An 18,413-nucleotide genomic window follows, 5' to 3' on the forward strand; every position below is an offset into this window, starting at 1 on the left:
AACTTGTTAAAATGAAAGCGTGAGGAACTGTGGATGCAGGGAAGAGACTGGACAAGGGGAAAAGAAAATAGAGTCCAGATAGAAATCATTTCTTCTAAACGCTTTTCTTTCTTTACTTGTCTCATTACTACTCCCTTTGGCCTTGCACCACCAATCTCTTTGTCATTTAATCTCCCCTGTCTTCCATCCTATTCATTGTTCATTGCTTTTAGCCCTATTCCAGGCTAAATTCTCCACCTTGCGCCACTGGTAACAGAGTTACCGATTAGGCGGAGAATCCAGCGTGTGAAGAAAATGGGATTGGCGCCGGGCACCGACCCGTTTCCGATACTCCGGCCCGCTGATGGCATCGGGATCAAGGGTCATGCCCCCGCCAGCACGAGGATGCAAATGGGTCCACCTAGCGGGGCCGGGCACCATATTCGCTGGTCCTCTGGGCCGGGAATCATGTGGGCGAGAATCACTACTGGTCCTGACAAATATGGCCCCGATGTGGTGGACCTCATGGTGGGCAAGGGAGTTGCCCCCAAAGTTCATTGGAGAGCCCCCCCCCTCAATGCAAGACATGTCCACCTCACCCCCACCAGACCCACCAACCAGAGATGCCCTAAATTAAAAAGAATCCCCAGAGATCCCCTAAATAAGGAGACCCCCACATAGTGACTCCTGTCAGGAAGCCTGTTTGGACTGCTCTTCACCTTCCAAACAGGGGTCTCGCTTCTGGAAGATTTCCAGACAGGGGTCTCTCTTCTGGAAGGTTTCCAAACAGAGGTCTCGCTTCTGGAAGGCTTCCAGACAGGGGTCTCTCTTCTGGAAGGCTTACAGACAGAGGTCTCTCTTCTGTAAGGCTTCCAGACAGGGCTCTCTCTTCTAGGGGCGGGGGGTCTCCATATTTACAGGGTCTCTGTGAGGGGTCTCTTTATTTAGTGGGCCTCTGGTGGGGTATCTTCTTTAGGGGATCTCTGCGGGGGTTGGGGTCAGGTCACTCCCGTACTGGGGCAGGGGACTGGACTATGCTGATGTGGGGCTGAATTGCAATGCAGAGGAGGGGGGTGGCCAGCCGCAGGAATTTGCTATCAGGCCACCCACTCAAAATGGAGACCCGATAGCGGGAATCCCTCGCAATCCTCACCATGCATAAATTTTGCACGATGAAGGATTGTGATTCGCTTCCTGATTTGTGCTCCCAAATCAGGTTCAATTCAGCTTCGATGGGAGAACATCTCCCAAACGGAGATCTTTGCCCTACATTTCCAGCTTTTCCCAGTTCTGTGAAAGGCCAATGACCTGAAACGTTAATTCTTGTTTTTCCACTCCACAGATGCTGCATGGCCTGCTGAGTACCACCAGCATTTTCTGTGAAGTCCAAAATGTCTGTGGCAGTTCTTGAACAATCACACTGAACACTTTTACACAGTAGTGTTATTTTTACCAAGAAAAGCCAAACATGAAATAAAGCAGAAGGCAAAAAACTGTCAACAGCTGTCATTTTAAAGTACTCCAATAATTAATTGCACATGCATTTTTAAATCTTATTTTCAGAGAGCAAGACTACCTTTTATGTCAGTAGTCAGCATTCTGGCTGTTCAAAGATTATGACAGTGTTTGGACACAACTGTCATCTGCAATATCTACCATTATCAACTAAAGACAATTCTGGGGCGTCATTCTCCGACCCCCCAGCGGGTCGGAGAATGGCCGTTGGCCGCCGTGAATCCCGCCCCCGCCGGTTGCAGAAGTCTCCGAAGGGAGAAAAGTAGGCGGGGCGTTAATGGCGCCGCTGACGTCGGAGAATGGCACGGGTCTGCGCAAGGCAGCCGATTTTGGGCCTGCCGATATTCTCCCTTCCGAATGGGCCGAAGTCCCGTCGACGTGATGACCGTTCACGTCGACGTAAATTAAACCTCCTTTTCATCGGCATGAACCTGTGCTCCAGGTTCACGCCGACCAGCGTGGAGGTGAGTGACGGCCTGGGGGGTTGGCCGCTGGGCAGGCGATGGCGTGGCCGCAGTCTGAATGTGTGGGGAGAGGTGTGTCTCGGGTTGTGTGTGTGTGTATGCGGCGGGGGGGGGGCGTTAGAGTGGGCTGGGCTCCGGGGGAGTGCCGGGAGGGGGGTCCGTGCCGGGGAGGGGGATGGGGGGGTCCGTGCCGGAGAGGAGGTAGGGGTCCGTGCCGGGGAGGGGGATAGGGGTCCGTGCCGGGGAGGGGGATGGGGGGGTCCGTGCCGGGGAGGAGGATGGGGGGGTGTCCGTGCCGGGGAGGAGGTTGGGGTCCGTACCGGGGAGGAGGATGGGGGGGGGGGGGTCTGTGCCGGGGAGGAGGATGGGGGGAGGGGGTCCGTGCCAGGGAGGAGGTTGGGGTCCGTGCCGGGGAGGGTGATGGGGGGGTCCGTGCCGGGGAGGAGGTTGGGGTCCGTGCCGGGGAGGGGGATGGGGGGTCCGTGCCGGGGAGGAGGATGGGGGGGGGGGGGGGGGTCCGTGCCGGGGAGGAGGTTGGGGTCCGTGCCGGGGAGGGGGATGGGGGGGTCCGTGCCGGGGAGGGGGGGGTGCGAGGGCAAGTGAGTTGGTCCACCTGGCCAGGTGCCAGCCTCCAACAGTTGGACCCATGCGGTCCATGCCACCTGGCTGGGGGGAAGGAGGGGATATGGGCATTGATGACATGTCGTCGTTCCCCCCCGCCCCACCCCCCGCCACCAGGCCGTCATGTTTTCCGATGGGATGCACGTCGCCGTGCGGCCACCTGCAGATAACAGGGCCGTGTTCACCAATAGGAAGGGGACCTATTCGATGAACGTACAGGTGGTCTGCGACCACCGCATGATGATCCTGCAAGTCTGCGCCCGTTACCCAGGCAGTGTACACGACTCATACGTGTTGTCGCGGTCATCCATCCCCAGCATGTACGAGGGACGCCATCCCCGGCTGAGGGGCTGGTTGCTGGGCGACAGGGGCCACCCATTGCGATCGTGGCTGATGACGCCTCTACGGAGGCCATGCAATGAGGCGGAGAACCGCTACAATGATGCCCATGTAGCGACAAGGGGAGTGATAGAGGGGTGCTTTGGCGTGCTGAAGATGCGTTTCAGGTACCTGGACCTCTCTGGGGGCGCCCTCCAGTATCGGTCAGATAGGGTCGGCCGCATCATTGTGGTGTGCTGCGTCCTGCACAATATAGCCCAGCAGAGGGGCGATGTGCCGCAGGCAGAGGAGGGCGGAGTGGAGGAGCAGCAGGAAGAGGCGCAGTCCTCCCCAGATGAGGGGGATGGGGGCAATGGTCAGGGCAGAGGGGGTAGACACAGGCGGGTGGCTGTCCACCGTTACCGGCTGGCCCAGCGGGCACGGGACAGACTGATAGCCGCCCGCTCCACTGACTAGATGGGCGTGGGAATCGGGTAGTATGCCACAGACCGCACACCATGGCAACAGCCGACCACCCACAACCCCCACCCACCCACCCACCCAGCACCCTCACCCCCCTCCCCAACCCCACCCACCCCACCCGCATGCACCCCCCCCCCCCCCCCCATTGCCGATCCACCTGCGGCACAATGGGCCGGGCTCACACAGTTGTGGGTGGACGCGTGTCTATTGCAGGCCATGGAGGATGATGACAACCCGCCCTGCGGTGAGCACCTGGCTCCACATCGTTGGACTATATCTGACCCATGACCACAGGACCACCATCGGACCATCCCTGCATGCGGCTGTGACACTGCAACGCACGGTCCCGTCCTCTGCCCGGGGGGATGTTGATGGCGGCCCAGGGGGAAGGGGGCAGACTCACCTGGGGCTGAGGTAAGACCACCCCTCACACACACACTTGCGCTCAACGTACACGACACCCCCGCACGCTTTGGACAGAGCACAAAGGCAGCTTCTGTAGGTGTAACATTGACTTTAATAACCAAAGGAGTTCATGCACGTGCCCTAGCCCCTAAAACTCATCTGTGCCCTGCACCCGTGCCAACTTACTCAGTGTCTAATTGTTTGGCCTTACGGGCCCTTTGACTACGTCTACGTGGTTCCCCAAACGGTACAGCAGAACTGGAGGTGGACTCCTGTGATTCCTGCCCTCTGACACGGGATCCCTTTGGCGGCCGTTTCCTGGGGCGTCCTGGCCTAGATGGGCCAGGCTGCGGCCTGGGCGACTGGGATGGCGAGCTGCCAGCCTGTCCTGCCCGTTGCCCACCCGATGCACCTGGGACGGAAGGGGGGGGGGGGGGGAGTCCGAGGTGTCGCGGTGTTCCGGGAGCTCCCCTACAGGGGGAGCCGGGACGGACCACACCACCTCCTCCTCCCTCGGGGTGCCCGATGGCCCCCAGGCCTCTACATGGTTGGGGGATGCGAACGGACTGGCCATCCGACGCTCCCCCGACATCTGGCGCTGCCAGTCCTGGAGGCCCGTGCTGGTATCGACAGGGGTCTGCAGGTTTGCAGCCATGGAGCCCAGGGGGTTGGCAAACCCTGTCTGTGACAGTGCGACGCCGGCTCGCACATGGCCACTGGCGCTGATGCCCTCAGCGATGGCCTGCTGAGACTGGGCCATGGCCTGCTGAGACTGGGCCATGGCCTGCTGAGACTGGGCCATGGCCTGCAGAGACTGGGCTATGGCGTTGAGCGCCTCTGCCATCTGGCGCTGGCACTGGCTCATGGCCTCCTGTGAGAGGGCAGCCGTGTCCTGGGCCACAGACGCCGCCTGCACGGAAAGCCCCAGGCCTCGCAAACCGTTCCCCATGTCTGACACCGTCGCACCCATTGCCTCCACCGCGGACGCCACCCGTGCGGTGTCGGCCTGGGTGGCACGGATGACCGGCACCACTTCCAGCTCCTGGACGCGGGTGGACTCCTCCACCTGCGACTGCAGCCGCCGCAAGCCGGCTGTCACCCTCTTTGCTCGTCTCCGGGTCGGTGGTTGCATCGGATCTATGTGTGGGTGTGGAAACTCCAGGAACCCAGGATCCATCTGGGCGGCAGGTGTTCGCTTGGGCTGGGCTGCCCTCCGACCGCCCGGCCCCTCTGCTGCTCCTACCTCCACCTGCTGTACCGGGACGGCTGTGTTGTGCGCACCAGTGAGTGTACCAGACGCCTCATCACTAAAGTGCCCAACCGAGGTGAGTGTTTCTGCGATGGTGGAGGGTGTTGGTGACAGCAGTGGCGTTGTGTCGTGCTCTTTGTCCCACTCTGAATCCATGGCACTTTGGGGTGGGGGTTCGTCTCCACCCATCCTCTCTGAGTCACTGTCCGGTATTTCGTCTTCCTGGGTAGTGCTGTCCCGGGTAGGGGTGTCCTGGGTAGTGGTGTCCTGGGTAGTGGTGTCCTGGGTAGTGGTCTCCTGGGTAGTGGTCTCCTGGGTAGTGGCGTCCTGGGTAGTGGTGTCCTGGCTCGGATGTGACGGGGGCCTGTGGCTGCACCCCTCGTCGCTGGGTGGTCGCTCCCGCACGTGACGGGGGTGTCGTCTCCCTGTTTCTCCAGGTCTCTCCGTCTCCCGTGGTGTGCGAGGGGCATCCTGCGGGCGTCGCATGCTGGAGGGTCCGGGTCTCTCTGTCTCCCGTGGCCTCCGAGGGGCATCCTGCGGGCGTCGCATGCTGGAGGGTCCGGGTCTCTCTGTCTCCCATGGCCTCCGAGGGGCATCCTGCAGGCGGTCTGCATCTGTGGGGATGGGTGCCTGGACGTTTGGTCCTGCGATACACAATGAAGCATGCATGGTTAGACACGCAGGCAGTGATCAGGTGATATGGGGGAGGGGGGATATGGGGGAGGGGGGATATGGGGACGGGCTGTTGGTGGCTCACTTGCTCGTGGGGCCCCGACCTCTGCATCAGCAACCTCCCGGTCCTCAGGTCCGCCAGCCAGTTCCAGGGCCCTTTCCTCGTGTTCGGTCAGTGGCCCCTCATCAGCGGGGCCTCCTCCAGTCCTCACATGCTCCCTATTGTTGTGTGCGCGCTTCCCCTGTTGGGGGGGGGGGGTGGGTGGGGGTGGTGGCAGGGGTAAAAGGCAACACTGTTAGGCAGGTATATGAATGCACGCCATCGGTTGCGCGTGCATTGCAGAGGTTAAGGTTAGGGCTGGATTCACTTGGGATATGGGGGAGGGGGGATATGGGGAGGGGGGATATGGGGAGGGGGGATATGGGGGAGGGGGGATATGGGGGAGGGGGGATATGGGGGAGGGGGGATATGGGGAGGGGGGATATGGGGGAGGGGGATATGGGGGAGGGGGGATATGGGGGAGGGGGGATATGGGGGATGGGGATATGGGGAGGGGGATATGGGGGAGGGGGGATATGGGGAGGGGGGATATGTGGGATGGGGGATATGGGGGAGGGGGGATATGGGGAGGGGGGATCTGGGGGAGGGGGGATATGGGGGAGGGGGGATATGGGGGAGGGGGGATATGGGGGAGGGGGGATATGGGGGAGGGGGGATATGGGGATGGGGGGGATATGGGGGAGGGGGGATATGGGGGAGGGGGGATATGGGGAGGGGGGATATGGGGAGGGTGGATATGGGGATGGGGGGGATATGGGGGAGGGGGGGATATGGGGGAGGGGGGATATGGGGAGGGGGGATATGGGGAGGGGGATATGGGGGAGGGGGGATATGGGGGAGGGGGGATATGGGGGATGGGGATATGGGGGAGGGGGGATATGGGGGAGGGGGGATATGGGGGAGGGGGGATATGGGGAGGGGGGATATGTGGGATGGGGGATATGGGGGAGGGGGGATATGTGGGATGGGGGATATGGGGGAGGGGGGATATGGGGAGGGGGATCTGGGGGAGGGGGGATATGGGGGAGGGGGGATATGGGGGAGGGGGGATATGGGGGAGGGGGGATATGGGGATGGGGGGATATGGGGGAGGGGGGGATATGGGGGAGGGGGGGATATGGGGAGGCTCACCCTGCCTGCTCTGACGAGGCCGTTCACCTTCTTGTGGCACTGGGTGCCTGTCCGTGGTGTCAGGGCCACAGCGGTGACGGCCTCTGCCACCTCCCTCCACAGACGCCGGCTGTGGCGTGGGGCAACTCTGCGGCCGTGCCCGGGATACAGGGCATCCCTCCTCTGCTCCACTGCGTCCAGGAGCGGCTCCACATCCCGTGACTCGAACCTCGGGGCTGAGCGGCGGCCAGCCATCCAGTCGGGTGTTCCGGTCGGGTGTTCCGGTCGGGTGGGGGTGAGCAGCGCGGCCTTATGAGCCGTCAAGCCGTGCGGCGTCATACACGCCGCACGGCGTGAACCATGTGCGCAAGCGCGGATCCCGTTACGTCGCTGCTAGCCCATTTCGGGCCGGAGACTATCGACCCATTTTTCCGGCGTGACGCAAGTCGGATTTGCGCCGTTTTTTGCGCCGATCGGCGGACTTTGCGCCGATAACGGAGAATTTCGCCCTCGATGTTTAGAAGAAGGGAGACTATGTGAAGAAAATAATTTTTTAAAACACTATCGAGAACAAAAAAACTCCCATGAAATTTCCTCCAAAGGAAAATAATCTCTCCAGTCTGGAATGCTCAGGGTCGGGTCATTTCTGGATTTTGGAATTTTCTGGATTGTAGAATGACATTAAGATGTCTAATCATTAGTGTGTAAACTGGAAAACATCAGAGATATAAATATTTACCGGAACCATAAAACAGTGATGAAACATTATAGAGCATTCAGAAAAATGGTTTTACTTATCCAAATACATGTTTCCACTCTCAAAGGACTGTACTAAAATAATGGCCCAAGTTGATTAGCTCTGCTCAAAAGATTTCTAGGCAATTGGTTTTTTTTCCCCCGAAAAGTATTTTTTCGTACTGGAGAGGTGGTAGTTTATTGGATTGTGTCAGCAATAAGATTCACCTTACTAATACCCTCTCCCTCATTTTGCACAAGTACAAGGTGCATTGTTTAATGGTTTCAATTGTTACTCATCACGGAAACCAAATAGCATATTACATAACTGTTCTCTGCTATTAGCTGCGTTTTTAGACTTTATAAGTGATATTTACATAAATGATCCGAACATGGGCATTAAAAGAACAATATTGTAATTTGCTGACAAAACTAATTAGGTGACATAATAAATCGTCAGAAGAATGGAGGGTACTATATTAGATATTGGGAGATTAGGGAAGTAGGCAATTGGGTGGGTAATGAGGTCAATGTGGAGTGATGTATTATGGGGGAAAAGAACAAAAATGCTCCATTTGGTTAAAATTTTAAATAGCACAGAGGAACATTAAGTAAAAAGCAACTGACAAAAGCTCTGATGTTATATTCATACTCAGAGAAAGCAGTAGCATCACCTTCACATTTTTGTAGATGTCAGAAAGTTGAATTGGGGGAATGCTCAACATTAGAAATTAGTCTTTCACCTCTAAGATCCTGGGATCAAGGTTTGACAGGAAGGCCTGCTGCCTGCTGTACGAACGCTGACTGAAATTAGTTTGGGCAATTACACTTCAGTGTCTGATGAGCATGAAAAACAAAATAAAACTGCCTCCAATTTGGCAACAGCACTCAAGAGGCTGATGGCTGAGGTGGGAAGCAGCAAAATATCACACTGATGCTTTTCTGTAAGCAAACTTCTGGGGAGGAATAGTGACAGCTCTGCGACAAAGTGGTGTATTTGGATCGCTTTTAGGTTGACACTGGGCATACGCCAATACTTCTCATCTTGCACACAAAATATCTTCCTTCCTAAAAGCATTAAAAACAGGACTTGTCTGACTGAATAATATTCCTCTTGGAAATTCTTTACCTGTTTGCAGCCAGGGAGTCAATTAATGAATATATAGAAGCACTGTCTTTTGCTCGAACAATTGCATCCAGATTTTCTTCAATGAATTTCTTATTGGTTTTCACCTCTCGTAGGATTCTTTCAGCATCTTCAAACATTGATTTTGATGCTTTTACTGACTGTATCAGCGAAGGTTTCTGTGAGTGACTCGGGTTTGTCAGTTTGCCAATACAGGTAGGTTGCTTGCGCTGCAATTGAAAATACTTTAAGATTATGTTTTGGTAGATAAAAATGGAATTAAATGAAAAAAGATAGAATGGAATACTTGAGAGGCACATTCAAATATCGTTAAAATATTCAGAAATACATTCACAGGTCTATTAAATAATTACGAATGGATGTGCATCCACTTTTTTATAACGCTAGCCATCATGAATAAAGAAATAACTGCAGCACATTTATTTAAAAAAAAAAAAAGATGTAAAACTAACTTTATACAACCTCATTGATGAAATGTAAAGGTTCCCGTCAGTAGTCTATATGACCAAATGGCGCATCTCATCTTATATATAACACTATTAATATTCCTTTAGAGAATGAAACCGGCTTTAATCTCACCATTATTTGATATTGTATAGGGAAGATAGTACACTCTACATGACTGCCTAGCAAATATTTGCTTCTGTGTTATAGTGCCATTAAACTGAATTTCAAACCTTCAATAAATCGTGAAAAATATGAAAAAACATAATGAAGTTCATGGAGAACACTTCTTCCCCCAATTATCTGGTGGAAAAATACTATAGAACTCAGAATAAATGTAATACATATGCAGTGAACTGTCTATTACGTTACATATTTAAATGCACATAAATCACCTTCAATAAATTTTCCATTTAGTGTTACCGATAAAATTCTTTTCAAAGGGATGAACAGAGGCACGGTTGGAGAATTAGGAAAGGAACCACACAGATTACTGACACAACAGAGAATACAGAGGCACAGGACAAGCTTTTCCCACAAACTGTGGCAGATGGAAAAGCGGAGTCACAGACGTCCACTATTCCCGCTGCACAGTGCGGCAGTTAGTGCCAAAGATTTTCAGCCACGGGTTCCAGGCCATATTTCTGGTGGAGCGGCCTCTAATTTGTTCACCCCACCATCACCTCACATTTAAAGGCTCCCCGGCGCACAGCAGCCACATTTGGTAGGTGGCCGTGAAGTGGTGGCTGCCAAGAAATTCGCCCCCAGGTTTTCACACACCTCCCTGAGAGACGTGATGACCTGTACCTGTGGTCAGGAAGAAATTCAGCAAGTAAAGTCACCAAACTAGCATGGGAGGGAGTGGCAATGGTTGTGAGTGTCATTGTCCTGCAGAAGAGGACAGCTATCCAGTGCAGGAAGAGGATGAATGATCTCTTCTGTTCTGCCAGAGGAAGTCACTCCTCATCACTCTCAACTTACACATTCATCAAAACATCCACAGGGATCTTACTCGGTGCCAGCTCAAGGGACACCACCACTCGCTCTCCCATACACAGCTTGATCTCCCTTGTGGGTCGTGTCCTCATCTGCTCGCTGGTCCCATTCACTATCCACACATGCCAAGCATCCTTATCATTTGCCCAGGTCCTGCTTACACTCCCGCCATCGTTTTCACGCAGGACAAAGCTAGCCCACAACAAGAGGGAGAGATCCCAGATGGGCAGTGGGATGCCAAAACGGAAGGTCATCATGGACATCGAAAACAGAGCAATCCAGCTGGCTGGACAGGATGTTGACTAATCCTGTGCTGATGTCAAGGACAATAAACCAAGTGAGGATCCAGCACTACATCATCCATCAAACAACAATGCTGAGAGTCATGTCTCTTGTTTCTAAAGGTCTCTGCCATGCTCTGATGAACTCTCCTTTCTTTCACAGGCATATCCGAGAAACAGCCCAGGGAGTCCACCTCGACTCCAGCCCCGACAACCAGCACAGAAGAGGGATTCATGGACCCTTATGTTGAAGAACCACCACAGCGCTCACCCACATCCTCCACCAGCGCAGAGACACACACCCCAGTGGGACTTAGTTCTGCAGCAGCATCGGAGCCACAATCTGGTGAGCATATCACACTTTCAGATGCACAGCAGGTGGAGGCAGGAAGTCCCAGTGTGCCGGCTCTCGGAGGATTGCTGGAGGCTAGGAATTTGCTGAGTCCCAGTCAGATTATAAGCCTCTGGACTTATCATGCCTCAGTTGCTGGAGCTCCAAAGGCAAATGTGGAAAAGCAGGAAGTGATGTCTGTTACACTCCTTGGATTTAAAGGCTGCATGGAGGTGTCCATTCACCTTGGGCAAGATTCTTCACTCCCGGGCCGGTTGGGAGAATTGCCTGGGCCGCCAAAATTTCTCGGGACGCCGGTCCGACGCCCTCCCGCGATTCTCCCAAGCAGCGGGAACGGCCCCGTCGAGTTCCGCGGGCCGCAGGCCGGAGAATCGCCGGAGACACCCAAAATGGCGATTCTCCGGCACCCCCGCTATTCTCAGGCCAAAACGGCGGGTTCCCCCCAGCGCCGTCCACACCTGGTTGCTGCCGTCGGGAACAGCGTGGGAACACTGGGGCGGTTACGGCCTTGGGGGGGGGGGAGAGATCCTGCACCGGGGGGTACTTCAAATGTGGCATGGCCCGTGATCGGTGCCCACCGATCATCGGGCCGTCCTCTCTGAAGGAGGACCTCCTTCCTTCCGCGGCCCCGCAAGATCCGTCCGCCATCTTCTTGCGGGGCGGACTCAGAGAGGACGGCAACCGCGCATGCGCGGGTGACGCCAGTTATGCGGCGCCGGCCGCGTCATCTACGTGGCGCCGCCTTTACGCGGCGACAAGGCCTGGCGCATGTAGATGACGCAGCCCCGATCCTAGCCCATTGTCGGGGCCTGAATCGGTCGGGATCGGGGCCGTTTCGTGCCGTCGTGAACCTCGTCGGCGTTCACGACGGCGTGGGCAATTCGGCGCGGGAGTGGAGAATTCCGCCCCATATGTCTGAGGTGATTGTGCTAACAGTCCAAAGCAATGAGGGCAACACAGCAAGGGTGGCGACCGCCACTGAGACCTTGGCGCAAGACCTTTGTTCTGCACTGCTGCAGGACATGCACTCCATTGTGCAGGCACTTGCTGGGATCCATGAGTGCCAATACCAGAGGACAGCGGGACGTCTCAAGGTCACTCCAGCTGCCCCTCTATCCCAAGGAGGAAGCCAAGGGCCCTCGGGCACCAAAGGGAGGAGCAGCAGCACCCTGGGAACATCTACCCAGGGGACTCCAGGAGTGCCTCACCCATCAAATTCAGCTCCAGCTCCACATGCTGAGGTGATGTCACTGCCACACAGCAGGACCCCGAAAGCAGGCTGGGGCCTTCCAGAGTATGCCTTTGCAAGGTCATCACAGACAACAGGGTGTGGCAGACAGCATACCCCCTCCACCTACGCTGTGGATGTTGGAGATGCACCAAGACATAACAGCAGTGTTAGAAATGTTAACAAGCTCTAATTGCACAGCATGGCCATGGGTATTAAGCATTTGTACATAACATTCATCTCTGTAAATAGACTGACAAACTGTACCCTTTCCCTGGCCCTTTGCTCAGATGCGCTATGTTCCTGTAGTCCTGACCTGAAAATTGGATTTGTGATCAGGAAAAGGCAGGGTCCTCAGTTCAGAGCTTCTTCTATGTGCTTTGGTTCCCAGCACATTGGTGGTGTCCCTTCATAGTGACTGAACGCATCAGTTATGCCTGTTCACATAGGGAATGAGGACGTCACCCACAATGTACAGGGCTAGCATCACTCATTCCAGTCACTGTCAATGTGTGCTGTGCTCTCTGCACCTTTGAACTGTGGCTGGCCCTACTATGCTTTCTGCCCACCACTCTTGCATCTTGTCTTGCCTGACCTTGGTCGAAAGGGATGAAAATTGACAAAGTTATGTGTCCTCGCGAAGATTGCGTCCGTCACGGTGCGAGGAAGCTTTCGAAATCACGCTGAAGTCACCTGTAGAGCCTTGGAAGGAACCAATTGTGTAAAAATTGAATGCCGTAGTAACTTTCAGCAACACTGGCAATGAAGGCCCTCCATATACCTGCGCCACCAAATCATCCTAAGGTGGCAGGTGTGACCAACCAGTTCCCTGGACCTGCGTAGTCTTCGGTGACACTAGTTCTCGGACACTGGCAGGTATGCTCGGTGCCTTTTGTAGACCATAGGACTAACAAGGCACCTCCGAGTGACTGTTTTGTGGGGTTCATGCTCTGCGTGTGGAGCAAACCTTGCCACCCATTTCTTCTTCACGGTTCTGCTCGTGCCTTTAGCAAGCAGAGCGCCTCCACTGACGTCTTCGTCTTCTCTCCTGCTTGCAAGCAAGAAGAATGACAGCGAGGTCACCAGGCTCCATGTTTCGTATTTTCTGCTCACTGTTGTTTCAAAGAGAGACTTGATGGTTAGCTTCTGTCTCCTGAGGACTACTCTTTGCCCATTCACTATCTGGAACTGCCACTCAAAGCCCACTGACTCATGGCACGGCCACCACATTGATGCCCAGTCCTTACTGCACATTCTGTTTTGGCAACACCTCACACCAGCCTTGCGCCACACCACATGACCACGTGGCCACAGCTTTGGTCACTCGACTGTGTCCTGAGCTCTCATCTGAGGTGCAGGCATTGTCCCAAATTTCACTCAAAGGCCTTGAGCTCAACCTGGTCTATGGCGACACTTGTCAGTATGCATTTCAGCACACAGCAAAGGGTAAGGAACGCTCTCCTCGGGCACTGTGCCATTGCCAACTCTTTAAGGAATGTATTTGCTTGCACAGTCAACCAGGGGCACAACATGGCAGTTAGCTATTTTAAAACTGAATGTGCCAAGGAGGGTTAAATACTGAGCAGCAATCAGTGGCAGTCACGCACATAAGTGGTGCTTGAGTAGGCATTGCTGCGTGACGATTTACACTCCAAGCATGTCAAGTGAATTACAGTTGAATGGTCTCAGCTGCAATGGGAAAATGATCAATGACATGTCTTTCCATTTGCATTGTCCTTATCAACAACCTGCCTTCAGAAGGCCTCCCCCAGATTTGAATGGAGCCGTCAGTCCATGATGACTGCCCACCAGCCACCACACTGCTCCAGGCTTCCCTTCCATCTGTGAGGCCCTTCTAAGAAGCTCGTGTCCCAGCAGCAGAAGGCAACTTCAAGAACGGTGTTTTTCATACTTGACAGTCTTCCCCCGCCCCTGGTCTTCCCCAAATCAAAGCCACGGTCTCCTCTGAGTTAACCCCCCCAGTAGCCAGGAGTCTTCCCCCCCCCCTGCCCCTTGTAGTAGCTTGGGGGTCATCCCTTCCAGGACCCTGGAGTGTTCCCCACCCCCTGCCCGCCCCCACAGTACCATGTGACTTGGTCCCTGGGATCCTGGAGTCTCTCCCCCCCCCCCCCCCCCCCAGCCTCCGATAAGGCTCCCGATACCCTGGGGAATTCACCTCGGTAGCCTGGAGTCTTCCCCTCAGTGTACTCCAACTAGACCATGGTACCCTCCAATTAAATCCCCGTTACCTTTCCATTGTTACCCCAGTCTCCCCCGATACCCTCCAACTAAACCCCTGGTACCTTTCCGGTGTTATCCTGGTCTCGCATTTTTACCTCGGTCTCCCTCGAGTCAAGCCGGTCACCTCAAGTCAAAGGCTGGATATCACCAATCAGAGGCTGGTTGCTCCCGTGTCGAAGGCTGGTCAGCCCCGAATCAAAGGCTGGATGCCCCTTCTTCAGAGCCTGTTGGCCACCCCCGAGTCAAAGGTTGGTCATCCCTAATCAGAGCTTGATCGCTCCCGGGGCAAAGGTTGGTCATCGCTAGTCAGAGCTTGGCCATCTCCAAGTGTCACCCCTAGTTAGAGCTTGGTCACCCCCAAGCCAAAGGTTCTTCACTCCTAGTTGGAGCCTGGTCGCTCCCAAGTCGAAGGCTGGTCAGTCCTCAATCAAAGACTGGTTGCCCCCGAGTCAAAGGTTGGTTGCCCTCGAGTCAAAGGTTCGTCACCCCCGAGTCAAAAGTTTGTCACCTCAAGGCAGAGCCTGGTCACCCCAGAGTCAAAGGCTGGGCACTCCCAGAGTGATCCGGTGCACCCGGGACAGCCCCCTTAATACTCGGAGCTGCTTTGTGAGCGCTGTGCTCATCACCCGATTCCCCTCAGCTCCTTTTGAAGCCATTCTGATATCCCGCCACGATGGATGGGATTTTTGTCAGTAGCGTATGGGCCTAATAATGAGATGCAAATTGTTATGTATCAGAGTAACACCATTAGCTGGTGTCGTCACATGTTATGTAATGACGTCATCTGAGCGTTTCGCCGGCTTTTGTGGAGTTCACCATTGTACCCTGTTTGAGCAGCATCTTGTAAAGAAACCCCTTGCACTATGTTGCACGAACTTGATGTGTGCCACCTCTGATTCTTTCTCTTTGCGGCTACAACAAAGAATATATTCAAATGAGGTTTTCAAGGTTGAACAGCGGAAACATGGCCTGCCACTGACGGGGGTGGGAGGGGGGGTTACAATCTCCGCAAGCTTTCACACCGACATAAAACATGACTTTGGCCCTCTTGTGATATTTTCTGCTCTCGTCGCCAAACCCAAGTGGCACTAACAGCAGTGGAAAGTCCCAGTCACAGGGTGAGTTTGAGCTAACAAGAATCTGCAATGATCTTGAATAAGGATGAGAAGAACAGAATAAATTAGATTAGCCTATATCCCATATTTCTATTCCACACAACGTGCTACTGATAATAATTCTGGAATCAAAATTTAACAGCGCCCTCCCCACCCACCTCCGAAACTGACGCTCAATGATACACTTCCCTCTCGCTTTCAGTCAAGTTGGTGCATTACTGGAGGCAGCAAGAACTAACGAGGGAAGTACGGGCATGCCTGCATGTCATAACTCCAATGGAGTTGGTGATGCCCATTTTTGGGATTCCCCATTCCTGAGACGTCCATAGAAGATAATGGTATCCTTTTACCTATCTCACATACCATCATCTGTCAACCTACACTCTTCTGAATTACAAGCTGCAGCTGGTGTAACTATACACCTCTTGCTTTCCACTTCCCCCCCTTCCCGCAAAACCTCCATCCTTTCTGCACCACAATTCTACCTTTGTGGTTTTTTGCTCTTTCATAGAATCAAGAAGTGTAACTTGGACAACCAATGGAAGACCAACAAGAAGAGAGTGATGATGAAGACACAGCACCATCACTTGATTTCAGAATTGCAACACCAGCTCAGATACCAACAATACATGTAATTTAAAAGATAGCAAAGAGACCGTTTTTGCATGAGGGATACACGGGTTTCACCCAGAATCATGGTTGGGGGGGGGGGGCAGATGATGATGGTGGAAGAGCAAGGATAACACAGCTCACTGGAGAATGATGTCGCACACGTCTTCTGCTGCAGAGGAGCCAGATGAGGCCTTTGATGTGGTAGCATAAGGCTGGTGGGTATGCACAATGAATTGCTTAGTACACAGGCAAACCAACCGGAAAGCCTGCGGTCAATATGAAGGAGCATTGTAGTGTCTAGCACCAACTGGCATCAGCTTTGTGTAGAAAAGCTCATCCTTTGCAGCATCAAAGCTGTGGCCAACTCCATCAGCACACTTGTGGATCCAACCATTCAACAGTGTCTAATGGCCAATGTCTCAGCTTCTGCTGCAGCACCAGCAATTTCCACCCAAAGTCTGAGAGCGGCAGAGGAAACTCGGATTGAAGTCATGAATGTTCAAGCTTGCTCCAAGAAAGCTCAGCCTGCAACTTACGGATTGCATTGTTTGATGGAATCCTTGATTTCAAAGCTTGAACGTTTTGAAACAAACCCTAATTGAAAAGGGAAACTGAGAAAGGAAACTGACTTCCACTTTCTAAGGAAACTAAGAGTGAAACTGAGATTGGAAAACAAAACCCCTGGCTGAAATAATATAAAAGGGCCCAGTGCTCTAAGCTCAATAGATGATGATTCCAGTGAGGAAAAGGAAGGCTGAAGAAGACAGAAGTTAGATCCTAGAAACTGAGAATAAGCAAAGATATACAGGGCTGCAGCCGCTTTTGTTACTTGGAAGATAACATTGGTGGATCTAGACCCATGGTAAGCAGAGTTGAAAAGGTTCTTCAGACCTGTACCATTTTTGGTGAATACTGTGCCCACTGGACTCGGGTTGGTTGTGTGCTGCTGCAAGATCAGGCTAAAACCCAGAAGAAGAGCTGAAATTCTGTATAAGGAGGGCAGAGTTTTGAAGGACTTTGCGACTGTTATTATGACATGCTGGATGGGCTACCAAGCCAATTTGTAAGATCAGTGTTTGTTGTATCTGCCATTTTATGTCTAATTTTTCATTTATAAATCAACCACAATTTGCCTGCCAATTCATGTTTAACTTACGTTGATTTGGAGTTTTGGAGTATAGGTAATCAGCCAAGTATGATTTAGTGTTTGCTTTGTTTGACATATAAAGAAAAAAATCTTGTTTTAAATTGTGGCTTAATCCTTTCAGGATTTTAGATTTCTTTTTTTAAATAAAGTTACTAGTCTTTATTAAAATCACAACAAGCATGCAAGGGGGCTTTTGTAGGTATCTAAGCAGACCAGCAATGTGGCCTCCAACAATTGACAAGGACTTCTGAGCCACAGCCCTGCAGGATTGGAATGGACTCCATACTTTCTGTCCTCTCTCAAGATGACAACACTCTTCCTCCCATTCTTGCTACTCTGCCAATGCCCTTGCCGTTGCAGGTAAGCTTGCCAACCCAGACTGCCGCCGTCTATGGCAAGGCAGTGCAGTCTGCAGCTGGGGCCATCTTAATTGGAGCTGCTTGACGTCACCCTCCAAGCCTACCTGCAATCTTCTCCATTGAAAGTCAGCAGCCTTCCACCAGCAATGTTACAGCCACTGTGAAGAAGCGCCAGGTACCATAAAGTCACACAGAAGACAGGCATAAAGGGGATGCATATGGGTGACTCCTTATATAATATGGACTAATTTAATTGATAAATATGGTTTGGAATGTTTATTTCATGTTCCTTTTTATGTTTGCAATTTGACCCCTTGGATGGTCAGCAACAGAGGGAAGATAAGGTGCCAGGCTGTTGGTAAATGAACAATTGTCGTTGTGGTTACTGGTATCACATTTGGATGAGTTCTTCCTCGAAAGCTTGGCCAGAAAAGGGATATCTATAAGGCCTCCTCCCTTCCTCATGTTTTTTTCTGTTCCTCCTCCTTATGCTGATGGCTGTCAACAGCCTGCTCTGAAAATTCTGTTCACATTTTGACAACTGTGCCAAATTTCACCATAGCAACTGAGACGAACCACAGAACATTCAAACACAATCAACAATGTTCTAAATGAACAGCCCATAATATTCTAATTGAAAAATGCAACTCACCCCATCTCTCAATGTTAACAGATCCTTAAAAAAATTCCAAGATCCAGATTCAGGGGCGTGATTTAACGTGAAAAAACCAGAGTCCCCTTGTCGTCGGGATTAGTGAGGTGTTTCCCAGTGCTTGTACAGCCAGGAATGACCCCGCTATCAAACACTGTTATTGTTTTGGGAATCGGGGGGGGAGGGCCCCGACAAGGCCGCACTTACCTACATTTTTAAATGGCATC

The 18,413-nt window shown here is 53.0% G+C and overlaps 1 protein-coding gene and 1 long non-coding RNA gene across 4 annotated transcripts in view; one reads left to right on the plus strand and one right to left on the minus strand.

The window, feature by feature from the left end:
• LOC140399780 (uncharacterized) overlaps nucleotides 1–17,260 on the plus strand; it is a 101,199-nt gene extending 83,939 nt beyond the window's left edge. Inside the window, exons 6-7 of the long non-coding RNA XR_011937871.1 lie at nucleotides 8,855–8,954; nucleotides 15,928–17,260. This is a non-coding gene — a long non-coding RNA (uncharacterized lncRNA). The remainder of the gene's footprint in view (nucleotides 1–8,854; nucleotides 8,955–15,927) is intronic.
• kiaa0586 (KIAA0586 ortholog) overlaps nucleotides 1–18,413 on the minus strand; it is a 934,633-nt gene that overhangs the window by 524,399 nt on the left and 391,821 nt on the right. For all 3 annotated transcript variants that reach the window (XM_072489245.1, XM_072489251.1, XM_072489243.1), the window contains one exon: nucleotides 8,742–8,968. In XM_072489245.1, the coding sequence (XP_072345346.1) occupies nucleotides 8,742–8,968 (227 nt within the window). The remainder of the gene's footprint in view (nucleotides 1–8,741; nucleotides 8,969–18,413) is intronic.

The sequence above is a fragment of the Scyliorhinus torazame genome, chromosome 2, assembly GCF_047496885.1.
Source record: "Scyliorhinus torazame isolate Kashiwa2021f chromosome 2, sScyTor2.1, whole genome shotgun sequence".
Classification (NCBI taxonomy): Eukaryota; Metazoa; Chordata; class Chondrichthyes; order Carcharhiniformes; family Scyliorhinidae; genus Scyliorhinus; species Scyliorhinus torazame.